The sequence below is a fragment of the Dermacentor andersoni genome, chromosome 2 (assembly GCF_023375885.2).
Source record: "Dermacentor andersoni chromosome 2, qqDerAnde1_hic_scaffold, whole genome shotgun sequence".
In the NCBI taxonomy this organism is placed as follows: Eukaryota; Metazoa; Arthropoda; class Arachnida; order Ixodida; family Ixodidae; genus Dermacentor; species Dermacentor andersoni.
Window position 1 is genome coordinate 26,952,096 of NC_092815.1, and position 22,832 is coordinate 26,974,927.

The 22,832-nt window shown below is 43.5% G+C and overlaps 1 protein-coding gene across 7 annotated transcripts in view; it reads left to right on the forward strand.

Annotated features, from left to right (window-relative positions):
- The window catches only part of Fmr1 (synaptic functional regulator FMR1), a 60,986-nt gene that overhangs the window by 1,172 nt on the left and 36,982 nt on the right, over window positions 1-22,832 (forward strand). For 4 of the 7 annotated variants that reach the window (XM_050189656.3, XM_050189659.3, XM_050189663.3 and 1 more), the window contains exons 3-6: window positions 2,738-2,986; window positions 17,377-17,442; window positions 17,535-17,637; window positions 18,881-18,997. In XM_050189656.3, the coding sequence (XP_050045613.3) occupies window positions 2,738-2,986; window positions 17,377-17,442; window positions 17,535-17,637; window positions 18,881-18,997 (535 nt within the window). The remainder of the gene's footprint in view (window positions 1-2,737; window positions 2,987-17,376; window positions 17,443-17,534; window positions 17,638-18,880; window positions 18,998-22,832) is intronic. The other 3 variants (XM_050189658.3, XM_050189662.3, XM_050189664.3) reach the window with 1 other exon arrangement.

A 22,832-nucleotide genomic window follows, 5' to 3' on the forward strand; every position in this document is an offset into this window, starting at 1 on the left:
CAGTCAAGGCAGTTTGTGTGATCCACACAAAAATCGCATCAGTAAAAATATGAGCGAAGCGTACACTGCTTTTAAGCTCTGCATGAGCGAGTGTCTTCAGGAAACTAGCCAAGTTGTAGCTTGCTTTGCACAATCGGGAAGTGAATATCGAAAATATGTTGCTCTTTTTATGCACTACAGATAATTAGGGCTCATTGCAATAGATCGTTTCAAATTCTAACACGGAAGAAAGAAAAACGACACTGCCATTGGGTGAGCGGAGATTGAAAAAAAGTACTCAACCATCACAAGTGCCTAGCATGACTTTTAAATGCCCCTAGCTATCCAACATTAATTTGTCCGTGTTGGGGATTATTGAGCAGGCCACGGCACTATAATCGGTGTTCCCAGAGCGCAGTAGTGCTGTACTGGCACTTTACATTGATAAAAGATTTAATCCATTGCTCAATTCGAATTAGTGCACTACTTTTTGTATTCATCGTCTCATTATGGAACTGGCAGCAGCTTGTGTGTTTGTCACCTTCACTGCTCTAGACATGAATGCTTGAGATGCCTTTCTTGGATTTGCATGTTCAGTTGTTGTTGCGATATACACATTTAATGTTTCTTTGTATGTAGTGCTTATTGTGCAGCAAGACTTAAAACGCCGCGTTGAGCACTCTGCTGGTGGAATAGTTGCTATGGGATGCTCACTTGAGTGTCTTGTCAAGTGCTGGTATTTACCTGTCACACATTTCCCGAGCTTTCAATGCACTATATGTGTAATGCAGGGCTGGCATCATTAGAAAAAGCAAGTGTTGAAATTAGTGTTTTGTTTCTTGTACTAAGTGCATGCTTTACCCCTGTTCAGGCATTTCTAAAGTCTGTGTCATGTCTTATTTAGTTTACCCAGAAGATGTCTGCTTGTTGCATCAGCCGCTCTGTAGTGAGGACCAGAAGCAGAGCACGTCCACCATCACTTGTTAGTCCTTTGTCGCACGGTGCCAGTTGTGAATGGACGGCTCAAAGTACGATTAGGGGTGCGCAGTGATGAAATAACTTTCTCCGTTGTGTGTGGCTGATTTTCATTCCAAATTACCCACCGTGGTGGCCTGGCGTTGCGCTGCTAAGCCTGAGGGTACGAGATCAAATCCCAGTCGCAGCAGTTGCATCTGAACGGGGGCGAAATGCAGAAAAGCATGCGTACCATACAGTGAGTGCACAAAAGAAAAATTCAAGTCCCTCACTATGGAATCATAGCATAGTTTTGGCTTGCAAAACCCCAGAATTTTTAAATACCTGATTGGCTGATGCAACTTGTAGCTCAATCTGTGCTGTGCAGAGTTGGTGAGGCAATGCTTAGGAGGGTGGTGCTTCTTGGCTAGGTTACATGCACTATAGGTAATGAACAGAGCATACCCTCTACTAGTAACAGCCCAAGGGCACGACCAGAAACATTCACAAGCGCCTTTCACTTTCGCCACTCAATACTGAAACATCACTTCTGGGTTATCTTTTGTGTGGTTTTTAGGCTATTTATGATCTGCAAAATTTAATGGACTGGTAGGTAAGGAACACATTGCAGCGTAGCCTTTTTATGTGGTTCACATTAATGTGAATTAGAGATATGAATATCAAGGCTTTATGAATAAAAAATTGTTCAAAAAGCAATTTTACTGGTGAACATTCCTAACTTGCAAGTAGGTGCCTGTTAGATAATAGCAAATATTGGTGTAGTTTTTATAAGACATTTTAATTAGCTTATGTGGGTGTTTGAAAGGGCATTGTGTGGCACCGTTCCTGGTGTTTGTTTCTTAGATAAGCTGGGAGAAATGCCACATGACAAAGAATTTGTGACAGTGCTTTGCATATACAAAGAAAAGGAGGAAAGAAGTCAAGTGTCCCACAAGTTTTTGTCACTTGGATAATGGCACTGTCCCAAGGTTATCCATTGGCCTAGCAGTTTTGGACTTGGGTCATTTGTCCCACATCATTTTACAATGTGGTTGTGCTCTCTGGTTATCTTAATATTTAAAGTGTACCTAATCACGAGCGTAAGAGCACTTTCTTTTATCAGTAGCAAACACTAGAGTTAAGAGAGCAGCAGTGTGGACACCTTTGCTTGGATTCACATGGTCTGTCTGAAAATTGAGGCTCAAGTAATGTCTTGCATGCAGTGTTTCCTTTTTCACTATTTTACTTCTAGTTATGACAAATTTAGTTTCCATGCAGTTGTATTCATTTATTCTTTTATGGTTTTTGCTGTTGCTTCATGATTTCCCGCAGCCATAGTCATGAGGCATCCATCCACCACAAGTTTCAGGATGCTCTGAAGTTTGTATAAATGTATAATTGCTGTAGCCTGCGAAATTAAGTGAAACTATGCCTGTATTGGATTTGATGTTTTTATTGAAGTATGAAGGGTTGTAATAACCAAATCGCACTGCTGTCACCTGTCTGCACTCTGAATTTGTGAATTGTGCTACTGCCAAGCAACTGTGTCACAAGTTCATGCATGGAGTTCTTCCTTATGTAACCCTTTAAAAGTGTAGAAGTTCTTTTGTATGAGGCAGGCTGAACATAGTAACTGGCACTTGGCTTAAGAGTTATACAAATACAGCAACTATGCAAATACATACTTTTATGCTGTGCGGAAAGAAGTGTTGGTAACTTTCTCGTCTTCCCTTTCATTTCTTTTTCTCAGATATTCTTATGTTGAGGGGCAGTTTGAGGTGTGACACCCTGCACTTTCTTGCAGCTGGCAGCCACCAAACAAGTTCCCGTTCCAACGAGTGCGACTGCCATCGAGCGCACGTGGTGATGAAATCTTTACCGAAGGCCAGGAAGTGGAAGTGTTTTCTAAAGCCAATGAGCAGGAGGCCTCTGGTTGGTGGGAGGCGCGGGTCAAGATGACCAAGGGCGACTTCCATGTCGTGGAATACCAGGGCTGGGACACAGCCTACTCGGAGATTGTACCTTCTGACCGCTTGCGGCCAAAGAACCCCAAGTAAGGCTTCCGTCCTTCACCCCCCTCTTTCTTTTTATTAAACAATCTTAGATTGCATTCTTATTCTTTAAATGCCAGATAACTTAGGTATTGAAGAGCGTGTAAGAACCCTTGAGGTACTCTGATTTGTTTAGCTACATGAAATGAATAGCATCATTAGCCCTAAAAAGAAACACAATTCTAAGTGTGCCAGGAGCTGACAAAAGTCAGCATTTAACCTTGGTTAAAGATAGTGAGGCTTCTGTCAAGAAACTGAGGTGGTGGTGTTGAACCACGTACATCATAAATGCACCATTTGCCGTACAGCAGCAGATTGAAAACTCAACATATGTGATGCATTAATATGGTGGGTTTCTCTTTGCCGTGCATTGATCTTTTTTGAGAACAATCTGTACCTTTGATATCCACCAGAGAAGCATTATCACTGTGCCTGTGTTCCTGGTTGTATGTACCAGTACATGCAGTAAACCACTGTTAAAATCTTTCTTTGAGGTATCAGTTTATTGCAAGCTTTTTTTGTGTATATTTGTGTTGCTGCATTACTATGATTCTCCTATAGATATCGTTTTGCATTTTTAGCAAACTACCGCTTATAACGAAATCAGTTTTCTATCCCAGTGACGTTACAAGAACTTACTCTACATATAGCCTGTAGAGGTGTGTAGCGCACAGTTTTAGAGATTCAAATAAATGCACAGTGCTCAGTGATTCAAATATGATAATCGGCCTGCATGGTGGCCAACACTTTCTGCACCACCAGTGTGTGCTAGGGACACCGAGCTGATGTATTGTGGTATATGCTGAAAACAAGGGCCCTCGTGATGAATTTTGACTGCATTTGGCCCCCAGCGCTCACCGGTAGTGTAAAAAGCACCTTGCAGAGCATTTTCCAGAGCACTGTACATCTAGCAGGCAGTGTTCATGTATGAATTTTCAATCTATAATATATGCTACTGTTATCACCTGGGAGATAACTGTTTTTCAGGTGTATGGAAAGTAACTGCATTACAATGAATGCAGATGCAGTCAAGCACACTTATGATGATCCCAGATATACTAGTCTATTGGTTATAACAACCACATTTCACGGCTTAACGATGTTCCAACCCTGCCTATTGAAACTACATCCAAGTATAACGAACATTTTCAAAAGCGATGTACTTTTACAATTGTGGTGAAGAGGAAGACGTCTTATCATCTTATTACACAATAAACAAATTCATTTCTCTATTATGAGCACTTCAAACTCGGTTGCTGTAAAAGCAGGGCGCCCGCGAAGTTCCAAAGCATGGAAGCCTGACAAAACTAAGCCCCTTCCCCCTAGCTTCAGGCTGACCGCGACGAAGATTCAACCACCAAGAAGAGCACACGCGGATTTCAGAAGCCGCAAGGAAAGTCACCCGCTTTCAACAATGCTAGAGTAACCATGCTTTCAATGCACATCTCCAGCGTCCTTCAGGACAAAGCAGCACAGCATACAGCGGCTGTGGCCGCCTATTTCGGAGGCTAAGATGGTGGCACCATATTAGAGTTGTTCGTGCGACATGAATCTCGTAAGCTACGACGGTGGCACTCTCGTTCTTGCACAGTTCTCTGTGCCGCACTTCATGCACTATGTTATGTACTATCGTGCTCACTACAATGCGAAAGCACGTTTCAAAGCGGTTTCACGTTGTTGAGGACCAATTTTAACCAATGCCGCTCAAGTGTTGGTATCGATATAGTCAGTGTAAATGTGGCTCAACGCGCTGCTGCCACATAAAGTTGTAAAGAATCGGTGGTTACGGCTTGTTGATGCTTAGTTTACGTTACTGCTGATAATGGCTCGCAATGGTGTTCTACCTTTGGAATTCTGCACTTATTTGGCCGAAGCAACATAAGAAAAATGTAACTGTGTGGCTCTCAGCGCACACGTGGCCAATGCTGCAGCTGTAATGGCAAGTCCTTTGCAAAGTGCTGGCATACCGCCGTAGTTGCCGCTTACAGCCAACTGGAACGCTTCACTTCATATGTAGAATCCGCTTGTCAGTCTGATAGTAAAATATGTCACACTCTCGAAGAAAGAATGGCGGCGGATGCGCTCATAGTTTTGAAATGGCAGGTGATCGGAACTGGGCGCAGTTCTGAAAGTGCTATGATGCCGCATTTCACTCTTTAGATAATGTTTTTAATGGAAACTTGTAGTCACATGCATAAAAGTGCCGAGAAAAAAAAATGAAAGTACTGAAAGGCATATCTTCAGAACAAAGTGGTGGCAATTCGTAACTGCTGATGCCAGCTGCAGTGTCATTGAAATTAGCTTTTTTTTTCAAAGGCAAGTCTGAACTATTGATGCAACGACCACTTGTCATGGAACAATCAAGTTTGCTATAAATGGGTTTGACTGTAAAACAAGTTATTAGAGATAACGAATCATGGAATACAGTCAATCCCAGATATTTCAAACCTGGACACATTGAATTGTGTGAGAGAGAGAGGGCTCTTTATTAGAAAAACAGAATTTTGCCGGCGCGTATATGACCGCTGGCATGCTACTCTGTATAGGGATGGGGAATGGGATTAAAAGATTCCAGAAAAGAGTGGGAGAAAAAGAGGATAAAAGTAAATATGAAATGTCTGAGTGGACCTAATACTAATATTTACAGGTGACATGGCGGGTAAATTTAGGCTTTTGTATAGGAAGTGTGCAATTTTTAAAGCTTACCTATTAGACCAATTTCTGTCGGGTATCTGAACAATAAATCCAAAACCCGTCGCTGTTTTGTAGGGCGGGGATTGTACCTAAGATGCTTGGTAACGTTAACGGTTCGCGGCAAATCATGTCCATGTTTGGTGCTCAAAAAATTGTCTCTCGGCGCGGTAGGCGGGGCATTCTAGTAATATGTGCTCAATTGTCTCTAAGTTGCGACAGTTATCACAGTATGGGTTAGTGGTAAGTCCTATGCGGTACAGATAATTGTTCGTGTATGCCACGTTCAGTCGAAGACGATGGTACAATGTCTCTAAGTGTCGAGGAAGTGGTCGTGGAATTTTCGGTCTCATTTCTGGGTCAATGTAACGCAGGAAGTTATCTTGGTGAAGCGGCAGATTCAAGATGCGGTCTTTTTCTTGATAGGCATATTTTTTTGCCATGTTTGAAGCATCGGCTTTTGTAAAAAATGTTCTTTTGAACTTGCGGTATTGGAGTCCATTTCTGGCAGCTTCGTCCGCTCTTTCATTTCCCGAAACGCCGGCATGGCCAGGTATCCACTGGAACTTTATGCAATGCCCAGCAATCTGAGCCCTGTGGTGAATATAAGCAATGTCAAATGCTGCTGGTTGATTATTGCTTGAATTACTGTCTTTATTGAACATTCTTAACATCCCCTTCGAAATTCCACGCAACAATATAGTGCTGCATCAAACTCCCGTACATTCAATACACAGTGGAAACAGTACGGTAACATGATGTTTTTCATGCAGCGAGGCTTCGCGTACTCGCCGATTACGAGCGGTTTAATTTTCTTCATGTCTGTTGCACTACAGCAGAGCAGGAATATCACGCAAAGATGCAACTTCTTCCCTCCTTTGCACTGCTGCCCATTGAGGTGCATCGCCCAGTCTGGCAGGAGCTGATAAAAACATGCGGTCTCATCCACATTGAAAATATCATCTTCAGAGTACAATTCAGCCACCTCTAGAAAACTATCATTGCGCCAGGAATCCATGCCTTCTCTGTCAGCAGCCTTTTCCTCGCCCGAAACTACCTGCCAAGTTATTCCGTTCCGTTCCTCACAAATGAAAAAGCCAACCCATACTGGTGTCGAGCCCAGTTATTTCAAGTGCATCAGCGAATTTGCGGGCTTTTTCTTGTAACATTGGGCCAGACATGAGAACGTTTTGCAGTCTGGCATCATTGAACCATGTGAGAACAGCTTGGTCCACGTTTTGAAAGTTTCCCAGTCGCAGCCGTTCCTTCGTAGGAGCGAGTTGTGTTTCTCCGTGAAGCTTGGCAATCTTGTCTCGGTCTTTCAAAATGGTCGAGACGGTTGATGGGGCAGTGCCCCGCTGTCTGCACACGTCAATTTGCTTTTTCCCTGAACCGATTTCGTGCAATATGTCCAACTTGTTCTGCAGCGAAAACTGCTTTCGCTTCTTGATGCCGTCTCTAACTGCATTCATCGTTGGATCTCGCACGAACATCGCCAAGCCTTTGTCGTGAAGTGTGTGGTGAAGCAGTTGGCACTCGACATGGCGATGATGATAGCTACTGGAACATTGTGATGATGATAGCTATTGCACTTGCTGCTTCTGTTTCATGCAAGAGTTGCGGCACTGTTACTATTAGCCGAAATCGTAATACTGATGTTCCTCGGTTGTAAAGGAGAATATAAACTATGTGCGTTATCCTGAAATATGCGCTCTATTGAAATTTGTAGTTCTTAAATGTTTTTACGTTGAAAATATAGGCAATCAGGCGGGGATACTTAAAATACTCGTAAATTTGAGAAATTCATTAATGTTAAGTTCGTAAGATTTTGAAAATATAGGCAATCAGGCGGGGATACTTAAAATACTTGTAAATTTGAGAAATTCATTAATGTTGGGTTCGTAAGATTTTGAAAATTAGGCAATCAGGCAGGGATTTGTAAAATATTTGTAAATTTGAAAAATTCATTAATGTGGGGTAACAAGATTTGACTGCATGGTTTATATCCTAGAGATTACAACGGGGGTGTACAGTGAGCTTGAGAATGCAGTCAATTTTTGCATTGTCGCTTAGGCTACGGTATGTTGTGAATTCGCAACATTCGATATTTGGGGCACTCAATGGTTGTAGAAACTTAAAAGACCAGAAAAAGTGACTTGTTTTTCGGTAGAGAATAGACATTAGGATCTTTTGCAGTAGAAAGGGTATTCGTGCACGTCTTCCGCCGGAGGATATAAACCGTGACTGCATACTAAGAGGAAGAAAAGCCTGGCGAATTGAATGCCTGTAGCCAGTGAGCGGTAATTTTGTTCTTTATGGGGGGCAATTATTTGACTGAGGTAGCGGAGGGAGGCAGGCCAGTGTTCAAATTGTTTTTTGTCAGGTATCCCTGCTACAGAGAAATTTCAGGTGGAGGGAGGAAGAAATAAAGTGCAAACCTCCTGCAACAACATTTTCTACCATTTCTTCAGTAATTACAGAGTTTAACGATTAATTGTACGCACACACTTAGCTTTTTCTGACATTGCTCTGGCAATTTGGGACCTTCCTGACAAATGTATTCCCAGGTGCTAAATCTTTTTCCCACAGTCCCTTGAAAAACATGTGAACAGGGTTCTGTATTGAACGCTGCGTCGTGTCGTGAGCCTGTTAGTCTGCTTCGCCTAATTAGGGTGCAATTGCTTCTCGTGTTGTTGAAAATATCTTGGCAGATTCTGTCAAGTAAGACATGCAATCTGAAGAGTAGTATAGCAGGGTGTCTACCAACCGGGAAAATCGAGAATTCTCATGGAATTTGAATAGTCTGGAAATACTCAGGGAAAACTCAGGAAATTTGTGCTTCTATCAGGCGAAATTAGCTGTAACTTTATTGAAAGGGAATGAAAGTCGTGTTAATGCTGGCTCCAGTGACAGGAATCGCAACGAATCGTCATTGACGTCGTGTCATCGGCACGAGGTATTGCCGGAGTAGTTAACGACCGATTTTTCAGATATGCCCGATAATTCGCACAGCTTTGCGGCACCACCACGCACTCCATATAGTCAATGTATATTGCCCTGACTGCAGGTCTGAAAGGGCATTAATCAGAGCCACCACCGCTGCCATTTTGATTATCTCGCTGCCTCGAACCAGCACTCTAGCACGCAGATCCGCTGGCAGCCGCAGCCACCACTACGGAAACGTTAGGCCTAGCTGCTTATACATTCGCTATTAAGCTTCTTGCCGTGCGGCGCCATGTTTTTCATTGAAAGAATTCGCCGCTGTCAGCAATGGCACCGACTCCGCCTTTGTAATCCTTGCGATTGGCTTCGAAGCTCGCAGAGCACAGCGCGTTGTGTAATGCCAGGCTCCGAAAGTTAGCTTCGCCTTCGTGCAGCAGCGTAACAAGCATTGGAAGGGGCAATTGTCACTGGACACAGTATGTATTCCTTAATTATACATGCTTGCACCTCTGTCTCCTGTCACAGTACGAGCACCGATATGCCTAATAAGTGTAGACATGCCTGTGGCAATTGTAGCCCTTAGGGGCAGTTAAAGACATGCATTCATTTTTTTCGGACTGCCCGATTTTTTGGTTGTTTTTGCGGCCCCTAGGGAGTCCAAAAAATCTGGCGTTGTCTGTACAACTGACCAAGAGGATGATCCATGGGGTGGACGCGTGGCAGAAGGAAGATTAGAACAGAAAGGACCGACGCACTGAGGAATTAACGGGAAAGGAGGCGTGCCGCCGCCTCTTTGAAGGAGCTTGAGCTCAAAAAGCAAGGTGTTGGCTAACGCCGAGATGCAGGTGTCCCTCATCCAAACCAAAACAAACTCTTTAAAGCAGTGAAATCCAACACAGATGTTCTTTATTTTTATTAATTTTTATTTAGTACATACTGCAGACCTTTCGGTCCAAGCAGAGGGGCAATAGAATGCATACAAACAAAAGAGAACAAGCAAATACAAATTTATACAATTTTTATTCGCACTGTGTCTGTAAACTGTCGTTCCAGTCTGATACTGTTCTGGGGAAAAAAAAAAAAGAAAATTTAAACGTCAATTCTAGCATAATAGGGTGTTAGTGAGTCTGGATGGTGCTGTCTTGTGTGCCGTGTTATTGCAGGCGTTATATAAGTCGATGGTTTAATTTCAAGCCTGTTGTTGAGAAGAAGGGAAATGAATTCAAGCCTTAGCAGCTTTCGGCGTGATTCAAGAGTAGGTATGGAATTTTCTGTCATAATTTTGTGTACGGGCTGAGAGCATGTCAGGACAGCTGAGGTTGACTTCCCAGCTGCTGAGAGAGAATCTTAGTTGTGCTAATGCCATACCGATGAGCTTGCTATCAATTGCTAGAAATGGCTCATATTCAAAAATATTTACTCGTATGCATCTTCTTTTCATTTGTATTTGAAAATGTTCTACTCAATTTAGAATGGGCTTTATCATTTTTTTTTTTTTGCTCTGCATTTTACTAACTCCTTCTTTGTTTTCTTTTTAAAATAAAATAGATATTACTCTTACTATTCAAACTGGATTGTCATTTTTTGTTTCAACATGCTTACTAGATAGGGACAGCATCGCAAAGTTCTAGCTTATTCAGGTAATTTAGCAAAGGTTCTTAGAGAAAACCTGGAAAACTCTGGGAATTTGGAAATGTCAACTTGGTAGACACCTTGTATGGGCAGAGCAGGGTGTGGGTTTCAATGTTGCTCGTGATGAATATAGATGACTCACTGAAATGTGCCTGTTTATTTCAAGCAGATAGCTGCGCTGCTTTATGAATGCAAAAGGCCTCCTGGGCCGATGCGTGTTTCACAAGAATGCATGGATGACACACGGTCATTTCACCGACTGGCTCTAATCATGAGGTGTTGAACTGGGGACGGCCATCGGAACAGCCGTCTTTGTTCTTGTACACCACGGGTTCCTGCGACCAGCATTTTAGGACTACTTGAGTGGCCAGAACAAATCTAACCCCGACGTCCACTTGACGGACTTTTGCATAAACCAAACCACTGCAAAACTGGTCGTGGTGCAATTTATAGGCTCATAGGCTGTGCTGAACGCATTTCATTCATGCATGCAGGGTTTTGCACGAGTGGGAATGAGCTCTCATACCCTTATCAGTCCTGCAGAGTTTGGCTTGTTGAGTCATTGCCGAGGTATGATGGCCGGCCATTTGAACGACTTAATTTAAAGCGCCCCTCACCAGGCCCCATAGCAAATTTTGGTTATATACTGGAAGTTGTTACGTGTCCTCTAGGGAGCGTTCTGCCGCAAAAATTTTTCTAATCGGCTCATTAATAGAAGAGATATACTTTAGTGCCGCCAGGCCTGGTGATGATGAGGGGCCCTTTAAGAGATATGACTGGGCACGTTCATATGCAACTTGCAGTACAGATGTCCTGAAAACAGTCCACGGTACAGTAAAACCTCGTTAAACCGTACCCACTTAAACAGTAGTTTCGTTTTAAAAATAGTATTGTCCAATTCTCGACTCGGCAACCATTGAACATAATGCACTTTGTATCCACATAAACCGTATCAGCTTACTGTGTGCGTATGCGCTAGGCCTAGCTCCTTCAACGTTCGTTATTAAGCTTCTCACCGTTGAATGCAGTGTTCTTTTTCATTGAAATAATTCGGCGCTGTCAGGAACGGCACCGACTCTGCCTTTGTGGTACTCGCCATTGGTGTGTTGCATAATGCCGGTTTCCGAATGCCAGCTTCGCCTCAATACACCTAAGTTACGCTGTGAAGCATATGTGATAGTATTGCAGTGAAGCATAACAAATTTGGGAAGGGTCAATTGTCAACGGGACGCAGTATGTATTCCTTAACCCTTTGAGGGTCGAATTATTTTGAAAAAAACTTTCCCAGGTGGTCAAATTATTTTTTTGCGGATCTTGAATGTCCAAAATGTATTAAGTCGGAAATAAATAGTCAAAATAATTAGGAACAGTATTTTGGTGTCGGCATCACTCAGAATTGCAAAATGTTCAATAGTATTTCCGAGCGTGGTACTCCTTGTAACACGGGTCTACGCACAACGCCTTATCGCAGTCTGCACACCTAAAATGCGTGTCTGTCCTCTTGAAGCGAGGAGTTGTGTTGGCGCATACATACCATCTCTGCGTGCGGCTGCCTTGGGCAGAGGTCTGAGGCACCCTCTTGCGTAAGCGCGTTGCCGCGGAGAGCGAGAATACCTCGCGAACGGCGCTGATAAGCAAGTGGTGATAACCAAGCTAAGAGAAGTGCCAATCAAGATAGAAATCAACTTCCGCCGTCCCTGCGAGAGCGTGCCGACAAAGAGAAAAACAACGTTTCGCGCGCCTCCGTTGCGATCACGCGGCGGAAGCGAAACCGCGAAAGCGCGTTGCCACTGAGAGCGGGAATACCTCGCGAACGCCGCTATAAGCAAGCTAAGAGCAGCGCCAATCAAGATAAAAATCAACTTCCACCGCCCTGCAAGAGAGTGCCGACAAAGAAAAAAATGACGTTTCGCGCGCCTCCGTTGCGATCACGCGGCGAAACCGAAACCGCCAAAGGGGCGTTGCCGCAGTCTGAGCGACGCGCTGAAGCTAGCAATCAGCTCTGTTTACCTCCCCAAGAAGGTAGCACCAATTTCAAACGCATCTTGTAAGTGCTAAGAGGCCTCCCGATGAGCGCTCATCGTCATTATGGCGCGAAATTTCAAACGGAGGGTCGGAACCGTACCCGTACGGCGAAGACCTTGCGGGACAGAAAACCGCCGCCGTACATGTACGGCGAAAACCTTCAAAGGGTTAATCATACATGGGCGCACTCGCCATCTCTTGTCGCAGTACGAGCACCGATATGCCTAATAAGCATATTCTGATACTGGGCCTAGGCCTTCAGAGCTTTTTTGAATGTGCCTGTGGCAGTTTGAGCCTTGAAGGGCAGTAAAAGACGCATTCATGTTTTTTTTTTTTTTTTTTTTTTTTTTTTTTTTTTTAATTGCCTGATTTTTCGGACTCCCTAGGGTCCGAGAAAACATCAGAAAAATCGGGCAGTTTGGAAAAAACGAATTCATGTCTTTACCCTGATGCCCAATTTTTCCGACATTTTGCCGGCCCCTAGGGAGTCCAAAAAATCAGGCGTTGAAATAACAGCTGACCAAGAGGACGCTTCAAACGGTCTGTGGGGTGAACATGCGGTGGAAGGAGGATGAGAACAGAAAGGACCTACACATTAAGGAATGAAATAGAAAAGCGTGCTGCTGCAGCTTTGAAGGAGCTTGAGCTCAGAAAACAGTGTTGGCTGACTTACCAGCTGTTGCGAGAGAATCTCGCTTGTGACAATGTTTGGGCCCCATACCAATGAGCTTGCTATCAGTTGGTAGAAATAGCTCGTATTCAAAAATACCGTATTTACTCGCATAATGATCGCACTTCTTTCTAAAAAAAATTTACGCAAATTGAAAGGCGTAATCATAACGCAGGTTAAATTTGCCGCAAAAAAAAAAAATTCATCTCGCATTTGCTGCGGGAGGACAACAGGTCAACAAATAGGCAGCTGCCCCTGTATGTAGTGCGGCACGCCAAAACAAAGATGGCGGCCGGCGGAGCAAGCCGAGTGATCCGAACGCGATTTTTCTTCTTCTCATGAGTATGTTACGTGTATTGAAACAGTTTCTTCCGTATCTGCAATGAATATTATCGTTAATATCGGCAAGTTTGCAGCAATAACGTAACCATGTCCACTTTGAGGGGACAGAAACAGACGGACGCGCTTAGCTGCCAGTGACATAGGAACACATGGCAGGCATGCTGCGGAAACTGCGGCATTTGTCTTTACTATCCTAATGCGGCACACTTCCGCTAAGGGTGGGCGAATATCTTGGCCGTGTTACAAGCGTCGGCGTATGTATAGGGTACACTTCTAACGTATCAGTGTAAACGTGGCTGCCATCATTGCCGCTCGTGATTTGTTGCGTGCCCACAAGTGCAGACAAGAAGAATCGAAAGACGCCTTTTTTGTTGTTGTTGACCATAGCCATTATAAAGCCTACACATATTAAAGGCGAGTTTGGTTGTAGCCTTCTTTCTTTCTTCTCTTTTTTTTTTTTTTTTTTTTTTTTTGTCATGGAAGTGCGGAAAGTGATGAAAGGAATGAAATGGGGCATCTGCTTGAGAATGGTTGGTTCTTGCAGACCGCTTGGTTTGTCTTGTAGAGTCGTTTGCGTAGCATTCGACAGATAGCACAATCATTATTAGCTAGACTTCGCACACGACATCGCTGCGGCAAGTTTGGGGTGTGATCATTACACAGGAAATAAAGAGCGAATTTTGACGACAAAATTCAGGGGTGCAATCATTACGCGAGTAAATATGGTAGTGCGAGACACCAAAACAAAAATGGTGGCCGTCGGAGCAAGCTGAACGCGCCAAACGCAATTTTCTTTCTTCTCGTGAGTACATTACGTGCATTAAAACAGTTTCTTCCGTATCGGTAATGAATAATATCGATAATATCGGCAAGTTTGTGGCAATAACATAGCCATGTCCACTTTGAGGGGACAGAAACAGATGGGCGCGCTTAGCTGCCAGTGACATAGAAACACATGACGGGCATGCTGCGGAAACTGCGGCATTTGTCTTCACTACTATCCTAATACGGCACGTTTCCACTAAGCGTGGGCGAATCTGTTACAAGTGTCGGCATATGAATAGGGTACACTTCTAACGTATCAGTGTAAACGTGGGTACTATCGTTGCCGCTCGCGGTTTGTTGCGTGCCCACGAGTGCAGAAAAGAATCGAAAGACGCCTTTGTTGTTGTTGTTGTTGTTGACCACAACCATTATAAAGCCTAGACATTATAAAGGCAAGTTTGGTTGTAGCTTTCTTTTTGTCATGGAAGTGCGAAAAAATGATGAGGGGAATGAAATGGGGCATCTGCTTAAGAATGTTTGGTACATGCAGATTGCTTGGTTTGTCTTAAAGAGTCGTTCGCGCAGCATTCGACAGATGGTAAGCGCGATCATTATTAGCTAGACTTGGCACACGACATATCGCTGCGGCAAGTTTAGTGTGCGATCATTACACAGGACATTTTAAAAAATCGCATTTTGACGACAAAATTCAGGGGTGCGATCATTATGCGAGTAAATACGGCATTTGCTTCTGTATGCATCTCCTTTTTCGTGTTTGAGAATGTTCGACTCGATTTGCAATGGGTGTTACAATTTTTTCGAAGATGTTTTATTTGCTGTGCATTTTACTCACCCCTCCCTTCTGTTTTCTTTTGGAATAAAATAAACGCTACGCCTTGCTAGTCAAACTGGATTAAGTTGTCTTTTTTCTTTTTTAACATGCTTGCTAGTACAGCATCTGGCGGCATGGTGTCAGCCTAACTCGGGGAATTGGGGAATTTTGTAAAGGCACTCGGGGAGGGCGTTGCAAACTCAGGAAAATTCGATATGTCAACTTGGTAGACACCCTGATCTCAGCACGAAAACAAGCCCCCCATGTGATAGCTCATTACATATAGCTCACTAGTGTAGAATCTGGGTGTAGCTGATAACCAGCTGCACCATTGCCCTTGTTTGGCAAAAACAAGATTAGCTTCCCCTTTCTTCCGCAATTGGCTGCATCACATCACAGGGGGGGGTCGATCGTTGTCGAGATTCCCGTCTATGAATGAGTAATGAGCCTACTGAGTCCTAAATTTGATGACAAATATCTCGAACGCGAATGCTTTATAAATGTCAAACAAAGTGAATTCACTTTCGATTGTCTTCCAAGTTTCTGGTATGAACGTATACCATAATCACAAAACTTGAAAAGCTCACACGTCTTTGTTAATTATTTATTTGCTGACTCTTCTCACTTGTGAAACCTATGTCCGCCTAAGCACATAAAATTGCCTGTGCAAGCAGCATTTCCATAGCTAGCATAGTGACTTTATAAAAATTTAATGGCATTGTATAGGGCTACATTTTGAGTGAGTTAGTTGCTGCAGTCACACATGTATAATGGTTGCAAAGTCATCAAGTGCCCTGGAGTACTTTCATGTAAATTCTCCCTGCAAAAAAAAAATTGAGGTGATGTTTTTGTTTTTCTGTGGCACCATTTATAGTAACAACAGGACGCTTACTTTTCTAGTGACTCATGTATGTGGTCTATACTACATTATTTTTCTAGCATGCCATTGCTTGTTCATTGTATTATATACTTTCTTAAAGCTGCCTCTTATTAGGAAGATGTTTAAAGTTTAATTTTCAGCAAATGCACATGTGACAAATTTTCTTTTTGAGGCTCACACGATTGGCCATGACACTAGTATCAATGGTCAGCTGGTTTAAATTTTTCATAGAACATTACTTGAGATGAATATCCATCTGTCTCCTCACTTCATTTAGTTATGCATGTTGCTTCAGAAATAGTGTATGCAAACAGTTTGTGTGAATTAAAGGGTGATTAGTATTCGAAGGTGATAAGTACTGGCAACACCACGCGTGCCCACAACCGTAGCCTGGCTCTTTTGTATAAAGGGGTTTATGGTGCCTGGCCAAAAGCGCTAAATATTGACATGATTGGACAAGAAAGAGATAATAGTTTTCTTTTGTCAAATGTTGTCCTTTGTTCTCAGCTCTGTTGGCCATTCACTGTGAGTCAAAACCAACTGGTCCACCAACAAGCCATGACAAACTTTACAGTACCCTCATAGTGTAGTGTGTTAGTCATTTTGCATTCCATCTCCTGACCTGTACTGTGAGGGTAGTAGCAGAGGTAAGGTAAAATCCTTTGGAAGAACACTAGGACCAAGTTGGTTCAGAAATTAGTTTCACATTTACTGTTAAAATGGAAAGAAAGCAATATAACAAGACTGATGCACATCTGGCTTTGCTTTGTTTGCCGGTTTTTACTACCGTACTTATTCAAATCTAGGCCGATAGTTCCCTTTTTTTTTTTTTTTTTTTCATATCATATGTCAAACTCTAAGGTCGACTTAGATTCGAGGATTTTAACCGAATTGTAATTTAAGATGATAAATAGGGCGCATAGCTAGTATAGTGAACTAGAATATTTCTATTTCATTAAAATAGCCGGCATCATCTAGAAAAGTCAGTATCGCAGCCGCTATTAGCCATGCCAATAGCCAACTGAAGTACATGAGCGACGTCGCTATTTTTACCTGTGTCGTGTCGGCATGCGGCGTGGCCCATAGCATGGCGTTATCGTAATGGCACTAAACAGGCGATGTCACTATAGTGCCGCCTTCAGACGAAAAGTTCTGCTAGCTGTAGAGGTATCATTAAACATTCAAGCCAGGCGGGACTTCAGCATTAATGAGAAAAACATCTGTGGTTAGAGGGGGCCAACGGGGGATGCTTTTTGCGTCTGTCATAATGAGGAGATGACAGCGATACGCAAAATAAGCGCGCGATAGCAGAGAGGAACTGTTCACCGGGAACGCGCTGCGTTTTGATGCGTGCAAGCCGTGCCGCACTGTCTACGCAACTGGCATATCCAGTTATTTGTTTTAAGCACATAATTCATTACATGCTGGCACTGGTGAAAAACATTTTATATTTACTTTGTTACTTGTGGTAATTTGTTATTCTGTCTTCATTACCGAGGTACGGCTGTACTAGTGTAATACTGTATTTGTGAACAAATTCCTACACACTCAGCTCTTACACTCTTGGCTCTCATCAAGGATACAGTGTCAAACGTTTGGCTTTCCTTTGCAGCCCGCCAATCACCAAGAACACATTCAGCAAGTTTGAGTTGGACGTGCCCGACGACCTACGTGAATAGTGAGTGTCTTGGCCAACTTGAGGGGGGGACTGCTGGTTTTTGAGTCAGTCGGCGTGACCGGCATGGCCTTTGGCCGCGTTTCTTTCTGTGGCTGTGGCAGTTCCAAGGATGACTCGGCCCACAAGGAGTTCAAGAAGGCCATTGGGGCGGCTGTGGTTCGGTACATCCCTTCCAAGCAGTGCCTCATGGTTATCGTGAGTGGCTGGCTTTTCTTCTTTCTTTTGGAGAATGAGATGCATCCAACATTGCCAGGCTAAACTTTCATATGCCTGGAGGCTCCCTCCACCCTTTTCAGGGAATCTGAAGGAAGAAAGGGGAAAAATATTGAATGACTTGCCCATACGTATGTGCATGGCTGACATAACTGAGTAGTGGTTTTAACTCTAACAATTATAATTTTACTGAATGCTATACTCGCAGACAGCTTTTCTTGGCTATGAACTGAAAGATATGGAGGCGAAGCTTCTGCACATGTATTCCTACACAAAGTAGTTCAGGAAAGTTTGGCGCTGGTTTTTAGTTTCAATTTCACCCGTCTTGCATAGCACCTAGCACCTTTACTTTAGAAAAGACGGACACAGTTAACTGAGCGTGAATGATAATCACTGTTCATAGATATCTCATGTATCAAGTGAAAAGTGAGCAGCGGCAGCCTGCATCAAAGCCCCAAATCGTTTGTGTGATCACAGCATCAATGGGAACGCACAATCGACTGCAGCACCGCTAGAACCAGCGCAGCATAAGTCAGCTCACTCAATCGTTTGCACATGCCGAGAGTTGTGATTCCCGAATGGGTTCACCTGGTTTGTGTGTAGATGTTGCACATGCTTGTTTTGTATGTCTTAACAGCCATTCATTGCTGAAATTGGTCATCAATCTCCCAGGAAAGCTAACAGGTGGGACAGCAGGTGACGAGCATTCACCAGAAGACGAGGGTGCCATTTAACCTTTGAGAAATGTGTAATATGTATGACAGTTTCACCTGAAACTAAGTAATACAATAAAATTTGAGTAGCAAAGCAGTGAATGTTGCATATAGTTTCACAGTAATGTTCTCTTTACCACTAAAAAAACATGAACAAAATTGCGGCTCTTCTTTTCAGTAGTGGTGCCACAAGTGCTCTTCAGTCCCGTAGTGTTCGCTGCATAGCCAAGAAAAGTTGCCCGCAAGTATAACTGGCATTTCAGCATAACTGTCTCAGAGTCCGGGTGGTCCACATTATGAAGCATCTGGGTCTATGGTGTGCACTTGGCGATGCTCATTTTGTCATAATAGAAAGAGGAGCTAAAGTGGTAGTGCTTAACTTGTGTGAAATTTGGCACTGTGGGTTTTGGCAGTTCTTTTATAAGGAAAACACTGTTTTGAGTACGAGTTTTGGCACTATTGTAGCATGATGCAGTTAAAAGCAAACTTGCATATGTTCTGTGAACATGCAGGCCCGCTCAGAGGCAGCCAAGAAACGGGCTGAAATGATGAGTGAAATCTATTACCGGAACCTACGGCAGAAGTTGATCCTGCTCAGTAAGACAGAGGAGGCTGCCCGACAACTTGAGGTGAGTTTCCTGCTGTCCTCAATTAGGATGAGTATGGCCCTGGTGTAGTTCAAGTCGCACCAGAAATGAAGAGTTATATGGGATCAAAAATGGCCAATTGAATCCCTATTATGCATACGCCATGCAATGTCTGGTGCTGTACAACAAAACTAGCTTGGGCTGGGCAGACCCCAGGTAAAGATCTGCATTGTATGGCAGCTCATGGTAGCTAGTACACACTGGAGTGCTGCAAAGGTGTTAGCTTGAGAGCAGTAGCTTCATCAGCTACTGTTATACTGTCATCAGCCACATGTTATAGGAGGCATAAACATTTTTTTTTTCTTTCGGTTGTCTGTGCATAGTTATCTTCCATTATGTAGCCATTATGGGAAACGTGTAACCATGACAGAAGGCCTACAGCTGCCAGATTTCTATGTGCACATAATTCTGTAGTGTTGACTGAAGCCAGGTTATTAGTTTGCCTGGAAAATTGTGTAATTTTTTAAACTGCAAAAGTGAAGAAAAAATACATTCCGTAACTCTGGCTGTTAAACATACTGGTTTTCTACAAGGTAGAGCATGTATAATTGACAGCTAATTATTGAGAGACTGGCAAGCACACATAAAGTTCTCTACCGACAGAAATTGGTGCAGTAACTGGATTGGTTAGGCAAGTGAATGGCCTATAAATGCTAGCACATTTTTATGAAGAGAAGGTGAATCACAAGCAGCTAGCTGTCTTGTTATGCATAGGCGAGGATGTAGAGCAGTCAGTTGTAACTGTTCAAGATAGGCCAGTTTTCATGCAATATTAACTAGGCTTGAGTGGGTGCCATCAAAATTTGTGAAATCACTATAAGAATGAAGGGCCAGAACAGTGGTGCAAATTACCTTTTTTCTTACCCCCTTTCGCATTCTGCGCGTGTGGAGGATAGTGGGCGTCCCTAATTTTGTTCGCACAAGTCCCACATAAAACTCCCAACACCCATGATGCGGCCCAATTACTGTCCATCTCCACACACATGATCACTTTCCTTTTATATGCTGCATCGAGATGAACTTGGTATGTCCTCGCAGCTGGTCCTTTCATGCTTATAGAGCAAACATTAAAAACGGGAAGACATACAGTAAACTAATTCACAACCTACTGAACTCCACACATTTACAGATGTACCTTAACCAGTGCGCCTGCTCCAGTTCAACTGTTCTGCAGAGTGGCACTAGTTATAACCTGTTCTCTGTAATCTGCTTTCACAATCTGTGTCATCAGTTGTGCTGCCATTTTGGCAGGCACAATGTGTTTGTATAAATTCAAATAAATTCACAAATATAAAACAAAAACTAAACTTGCGAAGGTTTTCCGTTTGAATAGTGAGACTAGAGGAAGAGGAGCAGGGCAAGAAAGGTAAACAACGAGCACAGGTGGCAGTTGCAATGCTAGCTGCCATAACTTCCCCTCCCTAGCCTCCATAAGAGGCTGAAAAAATTGTTTTGAAAGATTAATGGGATAAACTAGCTTCTTTAAGTTGATTACAGATAGCCTGTCAGAGATCACATTAGGATTTACTGCTGTGTGCCATAATGAAAGGCAAAGGATATGGTAAAAGTTTTCACAAGTAATTTCTGGCTCCCGATGTGTGCAAGAAATTGATCAAGTTTGTTTCAAGAAAAGATGAGCACAGTTTTCTTTTTAATGCTTAAATGAGTTAAAAGCTTGCAAAGGGGATGCCAGTGCTTTAAAGGGATACAAATAAAAATCGAAGAATATAGAGAAAGCCCCACAATTGCATTCCTAAGACACGATTGCTATAGTATATAGTCATTATTCGGGTTACTTTTGAGCGGATGGCTTTATTTTTGACGCTCCATAAGCGGCCACCGCGTCACTCGAGAAGCATTCATGAGAGGTACGCGAGAAAAGGAATACCGCTTCCTGCCGTTTTCACATGTGCACAGCAGACCCTCGGTATTCTGCGGCGTTGGCACGACTGCTCCACACATCAAACCACAAATCCACGAGATGAAAGACGAGGTTTTCGAACAGCTCACACGAGGAAGCGGTGCGAATAGGACGGTCGAACAAAGAAAGCGCGTTGCTGCAAACGTCAACTTGCCCCTTGAGGTGGGTAAGCGTGACGTGCTATCCGGTTTCGCCGGAGATTTTGGAGGAGGCCGGTAGGTGCTGTGATTTGAGAAATATTCACTAAAATAATTACTTCTCGCTCACTTCTCCTCCGAAAGAGTGTTGTTTTGGTCGCTCTCGGTGCGACAGCTATCACTGGAGACAGAAATCTCGGCGACAAATTTTTTATTCACTATCCCTTTAAAACGTGCTGCACTGCAGGCCTTGTGTCAAGGAACTCTTTCCAAACTGCAATGCTAGCTTTTCTGCATGGTATGGTGGCAGCATAACAGTACTGCGAAAGGTATGTACACAGTGAAGCTGTATGGGTAATTCTCTTTTTGAACTCGTGACACACTCGTGAGCAATTAGAGAGCTCTGGGCTACACACATGGACCAAAATTTTTTGGTTTGGGCAGTAAACTTTTGGAGCCAAGTGACCGATCAAAGCCTTGTGACATCACTGTCATTATGTTAGAAGTGAGTCAGTGAGTAAAGGCTTTATTTGAAAAGAAGGTATAGACGGATGACCTTATTGTTAGGCAGCCACGAGCCCCTGGACCTGGGTGACTTCTTCAGCTCTTTTGATGACTTTGGCCTGCAGGTCAGGGTTGGAGCTGAGCAATACGGCCTCCCACTGCTCAGTATTACTTATTTCGTGATTTGTGTGATTTTTCGCTGGGCACGACCAGAACAGATCCGGTGTTTGTCTGAAGTCGTGTTCCTTGAGGGTGATGTGCACGCCTAGGGCTAGCAATTTAGCGTTGACCGTTCTTATGGGTAGCCCAAAAGCCTGTTTATAGGCCCTCCGGATAATTCCCTCTATTTTCTCTCTCTCAGCCGCATTGAGGCAGAGGTACTGGGTGATGTAGGTGATGCCTTTGAGCACGAAGGCTTGTACCAACCTTATGAGGTTGGCTTCTTTCGTGCCAGAGTGTCGGTTGGAAATTCCTGAGATGAGTCACATCGTCTGTTGAATGCATGCTTCTAGTTTATTGTGTTGCCGTTGCGCCCGTGAGCTTGCATGAAGAGGCAGAGTACACGGATGGTGGTCACCACCGGGATCGCGCCTTCTCCGGCTCGCATAGTGATTTCTGGGGGTGGTGCAGTGTCAGAATTGCAGTTTGTAGGGGCTCTGAGTAGGAAGAGTTCTGATTTTTGCGGGGAGCAGGTGAGGCCTTCGTTAGTCACATACTTTTCAACCGTGTCTACAGCTTGTTGTAGCTTTGTTTCTATATCTCCATCACTACCTTTAACCACCCACAGGGTGATGTCGTCGGCATACAGACTGTGGTGTAGATCTGGAATCTGATTAAGTTGTTCCAGTAATCGGATCATTGCTAAATTAAAGAGGAAGGGGGACAAATCTGATCCCTGCGGTGTGCCACGACATCCAAGAGGGATCTTGTCCGATTGTTCTATTCTTAGTTCCGCTGTGCGGTGGTTGAGGAAATCTTTGATGTAGTTGTAGGTCCTCTGGCCTACACCTAGGTACTGCAGAGTCTCCAGTATAGCATGATGCGCTACGTTGTCAAAGGCCTTTGTAAGATCAAAGCCCAGGACAGCCCGGGTACCATTCTTGGATATGTGGTCCAGAACTTGATGTTTAAGCTGAACCATGACGTCTTGCGTGGAAAGTTTTTGACAAAAGCCAATTATGGAGTTCGGGAATAGGTTGTTGTCCTCCACAAAATTGTGGAGGCGGTTAAGTATGACGTGTTCCATGAGTTTTCC